We start from the raw sequence: 16,830 nt of genomic DNA, 5'->3' as shown, positions 1-16,830 counted from the left end.
CCTCTTTTTCCCTGTCTTAGAGGAAGAGGTGCCCTTCCTTGGCTAGGTTTAACTTTTGCTCCTGTGCTCTGGATCCCATGTGACCCATTTTCTCTGAGATTTGTTCCTTCCGTAAATGTTTTTTCAGTCTCTCCATATGAATCAGCAGAAACTCTCTCTTGGCTAGTCCACCCTAAACCAATTCTTCAAATCTGAGTGCCTCATGGTAGCCCTAGCACTTTTCTTCACATCTAGGGTTCTGGAAAGAGTCATTTTACTTGCTGCCTCCTCTTCCTTAATTTCCGTGTGCTGTAGATGTGATTTTTATGTCTAATCCCTCACTCCCTTGACCATGGCCCTACTGAAATTGTTCCTGTTAAGATCATCAAACCTCTTAATTGTCAAATCCAGTGATTCAGAGAACACACTTTTACTTGTTGTCTTTCTCAATATTCCTCCTAGTTTGGCATTGTTGACCACTATCCTGCTTTTAAAGCCATCACCTCTGACTTCTGGGATACCATCCTCTTCTGGTTCTCTGCTCATCTTTCTGGCACCTCCATGTTATCTTTCATAGGCTCCTCTTTCTGTGTCCAGTTCTTCTGTGTCCACCTCAGAGCTCCTTCCTCAGACTTATCTTCTAAGCTTTTCTCCAGTGATCCTATCTGTGTCTGTGGCTTCAACCACCATGTCTTTCCTCCATCCTTTCTCTTGAGCTCATTACAGCCAACTACTTATTGACCACACTCACCTCTGTGTCCCACAGGCCCCTCACAGTCAGCATGTGCAAAACTGAACATATCATCTTCCCCACCAAACTGGCTCCTCTTCTAAGATGATTAGCCAAAAATTTAAAAAAAGGTAACATGATCTCATCTCCACAGCCTGAAAACTTGGATCATTCTTGACTTTTCCTTCTCCCTCATCTTCTACAGTCAACAGACCATCAATGCATGTTGATTATATTTTATAAACATATATGTATTCTATATGTCCCTTCTCCTCCAGTCTCTTCACAGCTGCTCTTGTTCAGGCATTCATCTGTCCTGCTTGATTTGTGGAATAGCCTTGAATAGCACACTTACTGTTTCTAGTTTCTAGTCTCCTGCTTTCCCCTGTGCTTCTTCTATTAGAAAAATCAGTGATATATCCATTAGAATGATGATTGCATTGTATTACGATTGCACTATACTGTGACTGATTGTATTATGATTCAATGTCTACTGCTCTACTGAATTGAGAGCTTCTTTGGGGGCAGATATTGCATGTTATTTATCTTTGTATCCCCAGTGCATGTGATAATGATGGGCATATAGTAGGTGTTCAATAAACACTTGTTCAGTGAATAAATGACTCAACCTCTATCAAGAAGAGCAGACTGAGCACAATTAATCAATCTTGGAAGCTTTGAGCACTGTCCCATTTTAGCAGCTTGAATGCCTAATTAGTTACTGATGTGACAATAACACATTTGGTGGTTGAACTAATACTATTGATTAAAAATGATGTTAGTTAATTTTGCCTCTTAAAATAATATACACTTATTGTAGAAAAGTTAGAAAATATGGATAAGCAAGAGGAAGAAAATAAAATCATCCATCATTCCATTACCCAGTGGATAACTACTGATAACACATTGATGCAGATCTTCTCAGCTTGTTTTCTAAATTGTTACTTTCAGTAAAGGAATAGGATGAAGCCTGGGGGATGTCTTAAATGATGAGCTGCCCTTTGCAAGAGTAACCAGTCATTAAATCACAGTGCTCAAGGAGTCATGGCAAACCTGACCTGGATCTAGGTGGGTGTTCACATCCATCAGCACTAATCCGGTGGCTAGACATTAGCAGCATCATTAACAGTGATAATACTTTTGCTAGACAGGTGTCAAACTAGGGTAGTGTCTTAGTCAGTTCGGGTTACTGTAACAGAAAACCATAAACTAGGTGGCTTAAACAACATAAATTTATTTCTCACCCTTCTGGAGGCTGGGAAGTCCAAGATCAAGATTCCAGCAGATCTGGTGTCTGGTGAGGGCCACTTCCTGGTTTGCAGGTGGCTATCTTTTGTTTGTATTCTTACATATCAGAGAGCAGAGAGAGAGAGGAGAAGCAAACCCTTTTGTGTCTTTTTTATAAGGGAACTAATTCCATTGACAAGGGTTCCACTCTCACGGCCTTTCAGAGGCCTACCTCCTAATACATTGGGGGTTAGGATATCAACATACGAATTTTGGGAAGAAACAAACATTCAGTTCACAGCAGGCAGTTACTCTTGTTTGAAGCTAGACCCTAGACAGTGCTGTCTGGCATTTGGAAAGGAGGATGGAGACTGGGAAAGGAAATTCACATAAATTAGTAAACTTCTAGGATTCCAATCCTGGTACATAGTTGGGATGCAGAGCAGGAATCAGGTATGAGGACAGAGCACCTGGGGCAGGATAATATGAAGACTGTAGCCATTTGGGCATGAGGGAGGCTGCTGGATTATCCAAGAACACTGCAGCCAGGACTTGGGGTGGCAAGACTCATTCTGGTCCACCTCCTGGTGGGGACTGAACTCCTAGTATATTGTCAATCTGGGTCAATTTGGTTTAGAAATCAGGAATAATTGAGCTGCCGGGCTGAAAGACTTAGTAGTTGTAGTTATGTAGGGCTGGGAAGGTAGGAAATGATAAATCCCAAACCCTTTGGAGCGGTGAGATCCCACCACAATCTACTTAATTTTGTGACCCATGTAACTGTTGTATGCCATATGTCTATATAGAATAATTAAAGCTAATTAGAATTAATTGTGGTTGGTGAGTGTTTGAAGAGTTTCATAATAACTCTAGAGATAATTAGAGATACTTTGGGATGTCACAAAAGAAGGATTTGGAATAATTTGACTAGATGTTTAAGCCAGCGTTGTGCACTGAAGGCTAGTAACAGAAGGACAATTCTATAATTGCAAGGACACTGAATCAGGAAGTAAGAGTTTGGGGTTAAAATCAGTATGCTGCTAAACAGGTTCTCTGAAAAAAACCAACAACCCACCAACAACCTCGCTTTGTAGCATTTGCCAATTTCTGTGGTGTAAATACTCCCACCATGGTGGATTTCAAGTTTTCCATGGTTTAACAACTGGCTCACATAATTCCTGAATATTTAATAATCAGCTCTTATTAACCTTGTGCAAGGCAGCTAGAGCACACCAGTGTAATTTTCACTGGACTTCTAGTTAACTTTGTGATCTTGGGTAAGTCATTTCACTTCTTTAGATCTTGGTTTTATCATCAAAAAAGCAAAGTTGCTAAAATAACCTCTAAGGTCCTTTTCAAAGTTAACATTCCGATAATGCAGCTGGTGTTATAGGGCAAGACTAATGTCACATTATATGCCAAAAGAGTGACATCAAGAACTTTTATGAATGTTATTGTGATATATCAGAACATATAATTTGATATCAAGTCAGTGTAATCATCACCCACGTTCTGATTCCTGCTGTCGATGTGTGTGTCCTTCTCTAGTTCCTCTTCCCAGAAGGATTAAAAACAACAGTGCAGCCATTAGAGAGCCAAACTTCACAGACCAAGAGTGAGGTAAGAAACCATTAACGGCTGGGCACGGTGGCTCATGCCTGTAATCCCAGCACTTTGGGAGGCTGAGGCGGGTGGATCACAAGGTCAGGAGTTTGAGACCAGCCTGGCCAACATGATGAAACCCCGTCTTTACTAAAAATACAAAAATTAGCCAGGCGTGGTGGCACGTGCCTGTAATCCCAGCTACTTGGGAGGCTGAGGCAGGAGAATTGCTTAAACCCGGGAGGTGGAGGTTGCAGTGAGCCGAGATTGCACCACTGCACTACAGCCTGGGTGACAGAGGAAGACTCTGTCTTGGAAAAAAAAAAAAATAAACCATTAGCTGCAGTCAGAGAATTCTACACTCAGTTGCTGGGTTCTAGAGTCAGCTGAGGGGCTGAGAGAAAATCCTGTAGCTTAGATACATGACCCTATACGACCATGAGACCCAAGAGGGTGGTTTTCCCTGGACTAGTAATGACAGATATGAGAGACTAATTTGTGTCTTTTATATTTATGTGTGTCAAATCCTGGCCCTTAATAGGAACACAGTAAGTATTTGTTGAGAGAAAGAATAAACCATTTGGGATTTTTTAAAATTCAGAATTTTAAAATATTAATTCAGAAGTAGTCATGTGTTTCTCCATGTTTACCTTGATATTGCAGAAGAAATGTGTATTTCAAGCGCGAGAAACTACTTTCTTGTTATAATGGAAAACTTTTTAGTGCCTTCAGTTCAATATTGGGGATATAAATCTGCCTTCTAGCTAGATAACAGAATGTATTACACAACCAGAGCCCAATGGAGAGAAACATACATGAGAAAAACCCACACTGGGCAAACCAGGTGTTTACTCCCACCAGCGAACATGTCCCCTTCCCCATGCACCTCAACCAGTGGAATTAACTCCTCTCTTTGGAAAGGAAAAGATAATATTGATCTGCAGGGCATACTTACCTATATATCATGTGATGCTTTACCAACATTTCATCCTCATAATGACCCTCATAAGCTAAGCATTGCCATTCCCATTTTAAAGAAAAATAAACTGTGGCTCAAGCCTGTAATCCCAGCACTTTGGGAGGCCGAGACGGGCGGATCACGAGGTCAGGAGATCGAGACCATCCTGGCTAACACGGTGAAACCCCGTCTCTACTAAAAAATACAAAAAACTAGCCGGGCGAGGTGGCGGGCGCCTGTAGTCCCAGCTACTCGGGAGGCTGAGGCAGGAGAATGGCGTAAACCCGGGAGGCGGAGCTTGCAGTGAGCTGAGATCCGGCCACTGCACTCCAGCCTGGGCGACAGAGCGAGACTCCGTCTCAAAAAAAAAAAAAAAAAAAAAAAAAAAAAAAAAAAAGAAAAAGAAACTGAAACTCAGAGAGGTTAAGTAACAGAACCAGCTAGTGGAAGAGCCCCGGGTTAACACCCCAAACGTGGTGTTTTTCGCGCCAGACCCGGCTGCCTTGGGGCTTCTGGACTTCCTCTTCCTGATGTCTCTCTTCCGTGATTGCTGTGGGAATTTGAATGATTTCTCATGTGAGTGAACCTGGCTCAGTCCATGCTCAGGCAAACAGAAGCGCCAGTCTCTGACAGCGTTCAGAGCAAATTCTTCAAGTCAGGCGGGTCCCGCACTGCAGTATCTGGGCTGTACTTTGCCCTAATGAATCAGCTCCATGGAGGCTGGGCAGTTGCAAAGGTAACTGACATGCTGTAGATCTGAGGGCCCGGTGAGTCGTGGTAGATGTGGCACCTGGACTTTGACAGTCTCCAAGAGGAGAGGGGGCACTCTTAGGCCAGGTCCCTGGAGCAGCGCTGAAGGAAGGTGGGAAGCCATCGGAGCAGGTGTGTGGGAACACTTGCTCCCTTCTTTCCCTTCTTTGAGCTGGACGTGCTGTGCCGTCAGATTAGGAAAGGCGAGATGGCCTTTACCGGGGCGAGGAAAGGTCATTTATGTGAATGTGTGAGTGTGATTTGTCATCATGGATGTAATTCCTTCATTTTGAGAATCGAAGGTGCTATTTATTTGGTGTCCTTAATCTGAGGACTGATTTGCTGGAGTTGATGTCTCTTGGCAGCAAAGTGATGTGATTTCAGTGGAAAGATTGGGTGTTGCACCTTTGCATTTGGGGAAGGGCTGCCTAGTGAGACTATCTGGGGACAAGGAGAAAGCAGGTTTCTTCTCATTCCGCTTACTTGGTCCAAATGGTTTTGAGTTCCACCAGCCTTCAGAAAAGGCTCATGTGCCCTTCCTTGTGTCTGGGACATTTGGCCTTTCCTGGGATTTGCTGGCAAAGGCTGTCATTGCACCTGGCTTTTTCAAGGGAGTGAGCTGACATGGGAAGGAAGCCACAGGTTCCCCTGAGTTGTGAGTGACCTTGAGGTGGGAGGCCTCCTCTGCACCTTGCTCTTCTTGTGTGTTCTGCTGTCTCATAGCTCTTGGCTCATAGCTGTCGACCCTGGCTCCCTGGTGTTTGAGCAGAGTGACGTCTCGATTTCAACACCCACCCTTTTGACCTTTTGTTCTGATATGAATTTTTATGTGAGACTGGGACCTTTAGTAGTGGAAACAAGTTAACTGATTTGATCAGAATCTTGCAACCTAAAACAGTTCCTAAGGAAGAAAAAATTGAGGCCGACCTAGCCTGTGGATGCTCCTGACACAAAAGAATCCTGAGCAAGAGTAAGATCTGAGGCGTGCTTTCCTTTGGCGGGTGCAACCCCTGCCCCCCACCACCCCGTGCTATGAGCAGAGGAACCTGGAAGGTAATCAGTCCTCGGAGCAATTTTCCTTTTTCAGGAATACGTGGGGACTTGGGGGAAAATTAGTTTGATGCTAGGGAGACTTCCAGGATTTAAATCTCCAGCCAGGAAGAATCCTGAGACATGGCCTTCTAATTTTTTATGAAAACAATCCCAAATTTGCCTCTTGTTGGCTTCTCTGGAGGAGCAGGGATGACCATATTATATAGGTTCTAGTTCTTTGGGGGGTTAACGTAAGGATTCAGAAAAGGTGCTTCTTGAAAAGGTCAGTCTAAACTTCTTTTTCTTTTCTTTTTTTTTTTTTTTTTGAGACGGAGTCTTGCTCTGTCGCCCAGGCTGGAGTGCAGTGGTGCGATCTCCACTCACTGCAAGCTCCGCCTCCCGGGTTCACGCCATTCTCCTGCCTCAGCCTCCCGTGTAGCTGGGACTACAAGTGCCCGCCACTGCGCCCGGCTAATTTTTGTATTTTTAGTAGAGATGGGGTTTCACCATGTTAGCCAGGGTGATCTCGATCTCCTGACCTCGTGATCCGCCCGTCTCGGCCTCCCCAAGTGCTGGGATTACAGGCGTGAGCCACCATGCCCGGCCTAAACTTCTTTTTCTTTAGTAAACATCTTCAGCCACTCATACGACCCTCATCTTTATCTTTGATAACACTACTATTTATTGAGCACTTTAACATGTTGGGTAACATGTCAGGCACTTTGCAGAGGTTATCTTTAACTCTGTCAATAACCTTGCGAGGTAGTCATTACAGTCTCTATTTCATGGGTAAGGAAATTGAGGCTTGAAAAAATGAACTAGCTAGTTAAGTGGCAGAGTTAGGATTTGAACTCTAATCTAGCTCTCTGCAAGACCCACTCTATTTATGATACCACAGGGCCTCCACTGTAAGTGTTAAATAAACACTTGCTGGGGGAATATGTGAAGAAACATCAACTGGGATTCCTTGATAGCATTTTTAGCTGTACCTATTACTGTTATCTGTCTCCCATGCCTCCCCCATCTGTCGTTGTTCCAAATGTACTTTTTAATTTTTTAAGCAATATCAATATAATTGTCTAGTCTGTTATTTGCTTCATGTATCTGAGATTTTTTTTTCAGATTTCTCTGTATCCATGACCATATGGTTTGTTTTAGATAGATTTTGAGGACCATAGCTGCTCTTTTCACAAAACCTAATCAACCACTATGTTTGGATATAGGTTTCAAATGATGATTTTTTTCCTTTTTCTTTTGTCTGCAGGAAGATAAAATAACTACACAACTTACTCAAAACCCAAGACAAATTCAGAGAGTCAGTGATGGAACTTTGGGCTCCCCAGAGGCTGCCCCAGACACGAGGGAAGGTCACAACACCCTCAAAGGATCCAGACCGAGGGTTTCGGAGAGATGGACATCATCGGCCTGTCCCTCACTCTCGGCACAATGGAGAGAGGTTTCACCAATGGCAAGACAACCGTGGGAGCCCCCAGCCACAGCAGGAGCCCAGGACAGACCATCAACAGTCCCATTATGCCTCCAGGCCTGGGGACTGGCATCAGCCTCTGTCTAGAATTGACTATTACAAAAGTGGTTATCCCAGTCAGTTGTATTCAAGGTATGGCTTTAGGGCTTGGAATGAATGCAACTCTCCTAAATGCTTCTGAATAGATCGTTCTTTTCCTTCTTCCTTTTCTTTTTATTTTTCTCCCCCTTTTTTCTTTTTCCTTCTCTACCTTACTACATGGCTTTAGCTAAATCCTGTCCTCTCCCAAATTTGTTTCTGATGACTGAAGATAGTATTTCTCTCCTCTTTATTCCCTAGTGGAGCTTCTTAAAGAAGCCATCACAAATGCAATTGAGTATTGGGGGTTTGGGGGGGCAGTGTAGAGGGAAGAAAAAGTGGTGAAATTCAAAAGAGCAGATGGAACCCTCTTGCTCTGGGATTGCAAAAGGTAGTATATGTAGACTATGGAAAAGCTTTTCTTGGAGATCCCTATAAGGAGTTCCTCATTGTCATTAGACCACTCTGCCTTGGGATTAGCATGACACTACCGGCACCAAGAAGAGTCCTAGTGCCTACCACAGTACCCGGAATGTAACAGGCATACCAATAATCCGTATTGAATGAATGGGAACTTTAAAAAAAATCGACCTTAGGGAAAGCAGATAGAAACTTGGAGGCTGCAAGTTCGGAAGGAAGAGGTTGCAGTGAGGTCATTCTATTCAGGTTGGAGAATCTGGAATTCCTGTTTCCCTGGTCTGTAGCACTGGACTTAATATTTAACGGAATGTTGGAAGCCATCTATGTTCTACTTTAGGGGTAATATTTACCTGCTTACAGATTCAGGGTTGAAATTACGACTATTATTATAAAGAAATTTGTCCCTAAGAAATACTAAAGAATTACTAATTGGGCTAGGTGCAGTGGCTCACGCCTGTAATCCCAGCACTTTGGGAGGCCAAGGCGGGCGGATCATCTGAGGTCAGGAGTTCAAGACCAGCCTGTCCAACATGGTGAAACCCTGTCTCTACTAAAAATACAAAACGAAACAAAACAAAATTAGCTGGGCGTGGTGGTGCACACCTGTAATCCCAGCTACTTGGGTAGCTGAGATGTGAGAATCACTTGAACCTGGGAGATGGAGATTGCAGTGAGCCGAGATCATGCCACTGCACTCCAACCTGGGTGACAGAGTGAGACTCTGTCTCAAAAAAAAAAAAAAAAAAATTACTAATTGATAAAAACATTAGTATTATGATGGTCCTCTCCCCAATCTTTTTGGATTGTTGAATTCTCAAAGAGAGGCATGTTCAGGACAGAGGCAATAAAAGTAATCAGACTTAAGATAGTCCAGTCTGACTTTTTAATCTCAGTTCCATCTGGAATAAGCATGGAAGTTACGGTGGTGTATTGGAGACTTAACACAGTCGTCTCAGGAAGTGATTTTCTCAGATAATGTCAGGACAGAGTGTTCTAAGATAATATGTATGTATTTGGGGAGTGAGAGTTTTACTATAAAGTAAAAGAGTTTTAAATAAAAAAGAGGTTTTTAGAAAAGAGTTTTAAGTAAAAAAATTTTACTATAAAAATTCTACTCTTGTTATGCAACAAAGGCCTGACTCCTGCTCTGATTCTGTTTCTGTTTATAGGATCTAGAATTAACCATGGCTTTCAAGCAGATTCTAGGCTGGGTCACAACTCTGTCCTCTGAAGCTGTTTAGTTTGTCAAGTCTTCCATTGGTTTCTGTCTTTACCACCCTTGTCCTCAACTGACCAGTCTTCTTTGTGCTATTTTAGGCCAGGGTATGAGAATTCGTATCAGGGCTATCACTCTCCCACAACGAGGGAGGAATATGCTTATGGAAGTTACTACTATCACGGACACCCGCAGTGGCTGCAGGAAGAAAGAGGTATGGAAAAGTCTCCAAGAAGCCTCTGGGATTTGGGGATGGGGCAGCTGGTCTGAGAGGCAGGGGAGAGACCGACGGAGCCATGTTCAGACCCTCACCTTGGGCATCTTTTCTTGGCCAGACGAGACCACAGCAGAAACACTCCTCCTCGATGTCCCGAGAAGAGACATAATGGAGTTGTTTTCCTTTGTTTGCATAGATGATGGTGCCGTTACTAGTACTATGGGTAGTTTGCACTTCATCCACATTTTTTCTTCTCCTTTGCCTTATAGCCAAGATTATAGTCTTCGACCAAGTAACAGTGAAGTCAGTTCTTAAGGACATCTGCTGGGCTATAGTAGGAGTCTGTCACTTCACCCTGAGGACAGCAGATATGCACCCAAAGGAGTGTTCTCCCCTATACTAATAAGTATAGGGTGTGTCTTAATGGCAGCGTCTGAACTGCTAGCAAAGATAAATCTGTTTCAACATTGAACACACACACACACACACACACACACACCCCTACCTGCCCCCCACACATGTACACACCAATCCCCATCGTTGTGTGGTTGTATAGATCCACGCTAATTAGTTCAGAGGGGACTGAGAGGCGTCCTATGGACTTTCATCATTAGCTCTTACCAATCTATTTTTTCAATTTGGAAAATATGTTTTTAGATCTACTGTGCTCTAGGAACTCCTCACAGCTCACTAATATCTTTCTAAGAACTTTCAGAAACAGGAAGTGACCTGTCTTGATTCTGTTTTCTCTGAGGGTGCAGTGCCAAGGCAAAGGAGTCCTTATATCTGGCATGAAGATTACCGAGAGCAAAAGTACCTTGATGAACATCATTATGAAAACCAGCACAGTCCATTTGGAACAAATAGTGAGACCCACTTCCAGTAAGTGCAAAAGGAGAGGCCAGTTTGACATGATGTTGTCAAACTCAGACTATGTTGGGCAAATCTTCTGGCGTCTGATGCTGGTCTCTTACCTCCAGAAGCCTGCGTACCTTTGTTTCAGCCACAGGGATATGGGAGTATCCAAGGATGGTCCTGGTCCACTGTTAATATGGACCCTGGGAAGAGAGATTCTTATCACTGAGAGTCTGTTCCCAAAGCTGGGCAAGTCTGAGTCCTGTGAGGTTCCCTGAGGTCTGTCCTAAAGGAGGACTTTAATTCTGTGTTGGCCTCAGAACAGATATGGCCTAGGAAAAGCTCTCATGATTAGGTCATGAGAACCTACCTGGGGCTGGGGTGCTTCTCCTCAGCCTACGCCTGAGCCCTGAGAATGGGCCATCTCCCCGTGATAAGACAACACAGGGAAGAGAGTTTTGCCCAAGCATCTGTCCTGGTGCTCGCAGCTCTGGAATTCACCAACCTAAACACTCTGATGTAAGTCATTCCAGAATGTCAGGCTGTAGAGACCAACCCTTCTCATCAGGACCTGAGGCCGCTTCCAGCCACTGAGCTGTGGAACTCAAGCACTCCTGCTTTTCCTGGGATTAGTAGATTGAGGTGGCGAGTGGGAGGAAAATGCTTTCTCCTATGGCACCCAGGCTGACATGGCACCTGACCATGCTTTGGAGCAGGTCAGCTTCCAGCGGAGAGTGCTTCAGCCCTGCTGGCTTGCCCAGGACCCCGCTCACTGCTCCTGTCATTTTGCTGCAGATCTAACAGTAGGAACCATTATAAAGACAGCCCTGCTTCCAGCTCTGGACAGGAGTGGCCTGGGGAGCTGTTTCCAGGGAGCCTGCTTGCTGGGGCCCAGAAAACTAAGGTAACCTAAAGTGACGTGGGGGCTGGAGACTGTGTCCATGTGTCGAAGCTGACACTGTCAGCAGTGGCAGAACAGGGCCCTTGAGGATGGATGTCCAGCGGCCAGCCGTCTGGAGGACCCATTCCTTCCCTCTTAGCAGAACCTCCACCCATGCCTTCCTTTCTTCCCTCCTTACTGCCTCAGTTTTAGGCAACCGAGGCCCTAAACTGAACTCCTTTGCATTTTCAGCAAATTGAGGGGATCGAGAAAGGTCACCCAGCTCACTCCAACACACTGGGAAAGAGAGGACGCTGTCATCCAGGTGTTAGGTGTTAGGGACCCCAGGGGACTAGCAATTTGGTTTAACCCAGGAAGAGGGAAGTTGCTAGAATCTTTGAATTCAGGTTTGAGAAGCAGGGCTTGAAACCTTTTCTAACTCTTCATTCATCCCTCTCCTCTAAAAATCTTATTATATGCACCAGCTGGGCCACAAAATGGAGATCTTTTTTAAAATACACTTTTTATTTTAGAATCATTTTAGATTTGTGGAAAATTTGCAAATATACTACAGAGATGGTTCTTTTCTTTTGAGACAGAGTTTCACTCTGTTGCCCAGGCTGGAGTGCAGTGGCACAATCTCGCCTCACTGCTACCTTCATCTCCTGGGTTCAGGCGATTCTCCTGCCTCAGCCTCCTGAGTAGCTAGGATTACAGGCACCCCCCACCACGCCCAGCTAATTTTTGTATTTTTAGTAGAGACGGGGTTTCACCATGTTGGCCAGGCTGGTTTTGAACTCCTGACCTCGTGATCTGCCCACCTTGACCTCCCAAAGTGCTGGGATTACAGGTCTGAGCCACCATGCTCAGCCAGAGATCGGGTCTTAATTTTGAAAGTCTTGTATTAATCTTGTCTCCCTTATTAGGTTTGTATGATTTTTGAGGTCAATTTCTTTTGTATACTTAGTGCTTAATAGGGTAGGGCACATATGATTATGACTAATAGTAACAATACAATGACAGCAGCCACATACACATGTACAGCACTTTACAGTGTACAAGAGCTTTACTTTTTATTTTATTTTATTTTTTTGAGACAGAGTCTCACTCTGTTGCACAGGCTGGAGTGCAGTGGCACAATCTCGGCTCACTGCAACCTCCACCTCCCTGATTCAAGTGATCCTCCTGGCTCAGCCTCCCTAGTAGCTGGGACTACAACTGTGTGTCGCCATGCCCAGTTAATTTTTGTAGTTTTTAGTGGAGATGGGGTTTCACCATGCTGGCCAGGTTGGTCTGGAAATCCTAACCTCAGGCGATCTGATCCTCCTGGGTTGGCCTCCCACAGTGCTGGGATTACAGGTGTGAGTCCCTGGCCTGGCCCAAAGAGCTTTTGAATTAATTATTTTACTTGTATGCACACAAGATGTAAACTCAATGAATTTCTTTCTTTATTTCTTTAGAGACAGAGTTTTGCTCTGTCACCCAGGCTGGAGTGTAACAGCATGGTCATAGCTCACTGCAGCCTTGAACTCCTGGGCTCAAGTGATCCTTCCACCTCAGCCTCCCAAGTCGCTGGGGCTATAGGTGTGCATCACCATGCCCAGCTAAATTTTTTTATTTTATTTTATTTTTTTTGTAGAGATGAGGTCTTGCTATGTTGCAATTTGGGGTCTCAAATTCCTGGGCTCAAGTGATCCTCCTGCTTTGGCCTACCAAAGTGCTGGGATTACAGGTGTGAACCATCATACCTGGCCCCATGAATTTCTTTACACCTGCATCCAAGGGGAAAGCATGGCACCTAGAGCATAATAGGTGCTCATTAAACAGTCAATGAATGAGGGCCGGGCACGGTGGCTCATGCCTGTAATCCCAGGGCTTTGGGAGGCTGAGGCGGGCAGATCATGATGTCAAGAGATCGAGACCATCCTGGCCAACATGGTGAAACCCCGTTTCTACTAAAAATACAAACATCAGTTGGAGTGGTGGTGCACCTGTAGTCACAGCTACTTGGGAGGCTGAGGCAGGAGAATCTCTTGAACCCAGGAGGTGGAGGTTGCAGTGAGCTGAGATCGTGCCATTGAACTCCAGCCTCATGACAGAGCGAGACTCTGTCTCAAAAAAAAAAAAAAAGTTGATGAATGAATACATGAATTACTTGAAGTATATAGGGCAGATATGATTATATCGCAGATGAAAGCACTGAGCTCAGAGAGCCTAAGTCACGTGTCCAGGGGCACAGCAGCTAAGTATAAGACAAAGCCGAGATTTGAATTCAAGGGCCCCTGACCCCAAGGCCTCCGCTCTTTCCATTGGGTCATAATATATCCTTTGGCAAATGCCTATCAACTTGATTTTCTCTTTTTCTCCTTTCAATACATCCACTTTCACTGTATGTGTTTTGTTTCTTTGAAAGAACGCTTGAGAAGACCAGCTCTCTGAAACTTCTTCCTATGTGTTTGTATTGTTTTTAACTTTCAGCCGTCACTGGCTAGTGAGTCCAACCTTCTCCAGCAGCGTGAGTCTGGTCTCAGCTCCAGCAGCTATGAGCTCAGTCAGTACATCACAGATGCCCCCGAGCGGGATGATCCCCCAGCTTCAGCAGCTTGGAGTCCAGTTCAAGCTGGTGGGTTCTAAAATGATCACAAGAGTTGGTTGAATCTGATGTGGAAAGGCTGGGTGGAAAGTCTCTGGGAAAGTCAGCCTTATGGTGGATCATTGTCCACCGCATTTGCTTATGTAGGTCTCTGGGGCAGAGAGGTCAACTTTGGTTCCATTTTCTATCTTTTTGCTTGTAATAGTAATTGCATCATAGCTGATTCCTGGAAGGGAACACTGCCCCTATCCATCATCAGGTTGGGAAAGGAGGCACTCAGTGGTGCTTTTAAGAAAGGGAAGACCAGAGAGAATTAGGAAAAGCAAAAGCAAGATGCAAAGCATCATTGCTTTGTCTGGATGTAGGAACTTTGTCATGAGTATAGAGGCCACGGAAGCCAGAGACTCCTCGGCCTCTCAACATCACTGAGAGTCTGGGCTGAGTGCATCATCGTTTGGACTGAATCGTCAAGCCCATGCATTGTATTATGACACATTCTCAGAGGCTTAAATCTGACTGGAGCAGGGAACATGGGCTTCTTCTAATTACACAACCCACCCAGAATCTTATTTTGGTTCAGGCAGAATTTGGGCAGAAATACGTCCGTGGCATATTCCTGAACTAAAGAAAAGTGATGGAAGTAATGCTAACAATGTCCATCTGTGTCTGTTGGTCAGAGGATGTCTCCTCAGCTGGTCCCAAAGCGCCCATGAAGTTCTACGTTCCTCATGCTCCTGTGAGTTTCGGGCCAGGAGGTCAGCTGGTGTGTGTAGGTCCCAGCTCTCCCACTGACGGGCAAGCAGCCCTTGTTGAACTGCACAGCATGGAGGTAAAGAAGACCCAGTGTTCCTGGAATGCCGGCACACTGCTTACCTAACTACTCCTAACGTGCTTACCTTGCTTTCCTGTGCCTGAGCTGGGGCATCTCCGGGAATGGGATGCTCTTGTGGAAACTGGGCCAGTTACCCCCTGGATTAGGGGGTGCAGGAATGGGTGGGGCTCTTCTCTGAAAGAATTGATGCTAGAGTTATGTTTTTCCTGAGATGTCAGTGGCTCATCTTTAGCAACAAGATTCACTTTTTCCTTTCTGCTTTCTCCACAAGGCCTTGAGCCACATCCTAGCCCCACGGCCCTGGGGTCTGATACTAGACTTGACTGAAAGGGGCCTAGGGTGGACACAGTCTTAAAGTAAAATCTGATTGTTTTATTGCAGGTTATTCTTAATGATTCCGAAGAGCAAGAGGAGATGAGAAGTTTCTCAGGACCCTTGATTAGGTAAAGTGCTGTAAGAGCTGCTGAGTAAGGGCAATCTTCCTGCTCAGATCAGCATTTTGGAGATATGTTCTTGGTTTCCTTGGAAAAAAAAGTCCGTCCTTGTTGGAGTGGAATTCTCTGTGCTACAAGATAGAACCAGATGTGGCCTGAGTCATTTTGACAAGCCATTCAATAGTTGAAGGACAGAAAGCAAAATTAGCATGACAGTTTAGAAATCTAAAACCAGTTCCATTTTGCAGAGGCTGCATGGTAGGAAGTTTTAGTGTTCTGTGTGCTTGATAGATGTTAGCAGAAAAGTGGAGCATCGCCTGGGAAGTCCCTGACGAGTGGATCATAGCAGAAACAATTCTTTTGACAGTGGCTTTTTCCTGGAGAGGTAGATAAGATCGGCAGTGTTCAAGTTACGGAACAGTGTGCGAGTGAGCCCTCTGCAGTACTCAGCTAGGACTGCTTTTAAATATTTAGTTATATTCCTGATAAATGTAACTCAGGGCATCTTTGTTGAGGAGAGAGTCCTTGCTGGATGACAGCCAACATGGGTCTCAGGCTCGGGCATCCTATGTACTAGGAATACCATGGTGGACAGGTCAGCCCTCTCTGAACCTTAGTTTTCCCCCTGGAAGTGGTATAACACCTGCTCTCCCTACCCGAGGCTTGTCTGTGAGTCTCAAGTGAGATTATGCACATGGAAAGTATCATCACTACTATATAAATGTATTCCTCTTATGGCATCTGGTAGTTCCCTCAAGTAAAAATGAGTGTTCTCTCTGTTTCTTACACACGGGTATACAGATATGGGTCAAAAAAGTGAATTGGGTTATTCAAAGACTGGGGTACTAAGCCTAACTTGGCTTTGATGTTATTGGATGATCTTGAGCAAATCATAATGCCAATCATATTGATCACTTAATACATGCCACACAATTTTCTAATTCCTTTTTGTATGGAGGTAGGTTCTTTTACTGTCCCTATTTTAGGGGACAAAGCTGAGGCTCAGAGGAGGTAAGAAACTTGTCTAAACAGAGAAGTGGCAGACCAAGATTTAGACCCAGGGTTGTCTGACTGCAAAGTCTGCTTTTACTTGCTATCCTGTGCAGTGACTTCAGGTCTCTGGGCCTCTGTTGCTTTATCTATAAAATGGAGGGGATGCATGAGAGAATCTCTGAAATTTCTTCCTGTTCTATAAGAAAATAACTATCCTATAGCTATAGACTCATTACCCTAGCCCTGGCTTGTCAGATTTTTATCTCAACCACAGCCCAGCCAGCACTTGCATACTTAGGAGGAGCCTGGGGTCCGAAACAGGGAAGTGTCTGCCTGCTCACTCTTCACTCCCTAAATTTTTTCCATGTAGGGAAGATATACATAAGGTGGATATTATGACGTTTTGCCAGCAGAAAGCAGCTCAGAGCTGCAAATCTGAGACACTGGGGAGCAGAGACTCGGCTCTACTGTGGCAGCTCTTGGTTCTCCTTTGTCGCCAGAATGGGGTAAGTTACTGTTTTGGTGGGAGAGCAGGTGCAGGCTGAAAT

The 16,830-nt window shown here is 44.6% G+C and overlaps 1 protein-coding gene across 3 annotated transcripts in view; it reads left to right on the top strand.

The window, feature by feature from the left end:
• Positions 1-16,830, top strand: part of LOC105484484 (SEC16 homolog B, endoplasmic reticulum export factor) — a 69,901-nt gene that overhangs the window by 9,448 nt on the left and 43,623 nt on the right. Inside the window, exons 1-9 of one of the 3 annotated variants that reach the window (XM_071076100.1) lie at positions 5,116-5,378; positions 7,543-7,896; positions 9,580-9,692; positions 10,457-10,577; positions 11,346-11,454; positions 13,909-14,053; positions 14,701-14,852; positions 15,237-15,298; positions 16,653-16,788. In XM_071076100.1, coding sequence (XP_070932201.1) covers positions 7,601-7,896; positions 9,580-9,692; positions 10,457-10,577; positions 11,346-11,454; positions 13,909-14,053; positions 14,701-14,852; positions 15,237-15,298; positions 16,653-16,788 — 1,134 coding nt within the window. In that variant the 5' untranslated portion in view covers positions 5,116-5,378; positions 7,543-7,600. Of the gene's footprint in view, positions 1-5,115; positions 5,379-5,520; positions 6,300-7,542; positions 7,897-9,579; positions 9,693-10,456; positions 10,578-11,345; positions 11,455-13,908; positions 14,054-14,700; positions 14,853-15,236; positions 15,299-16,652; positions 16,789-16,830 lie in introns of those variants that run through there. The other 2 variants (XM_011746138.3, XM_071076098.1) reach the window with 2 other exon arrangements.

This window comes from Macaca nemestrina, chromosome 1 (assembly GCF_043159975.1).
Source record: "Macaca nemestrina isolate mMacNem1 chromosome 1, mMacNem.hap1, whole genome shotgun sequence".
Lineage (NCBI taxonomy): Eukaryota > Metazoa > Chordata > Mammalia > Primates > Cercopithecidae > Macaca > Macaca nemestrina.
Note: the sequence above shows the minus strand (reverse complement) of the source record. Positions and strands in the feature narration are given on the sequence as shown.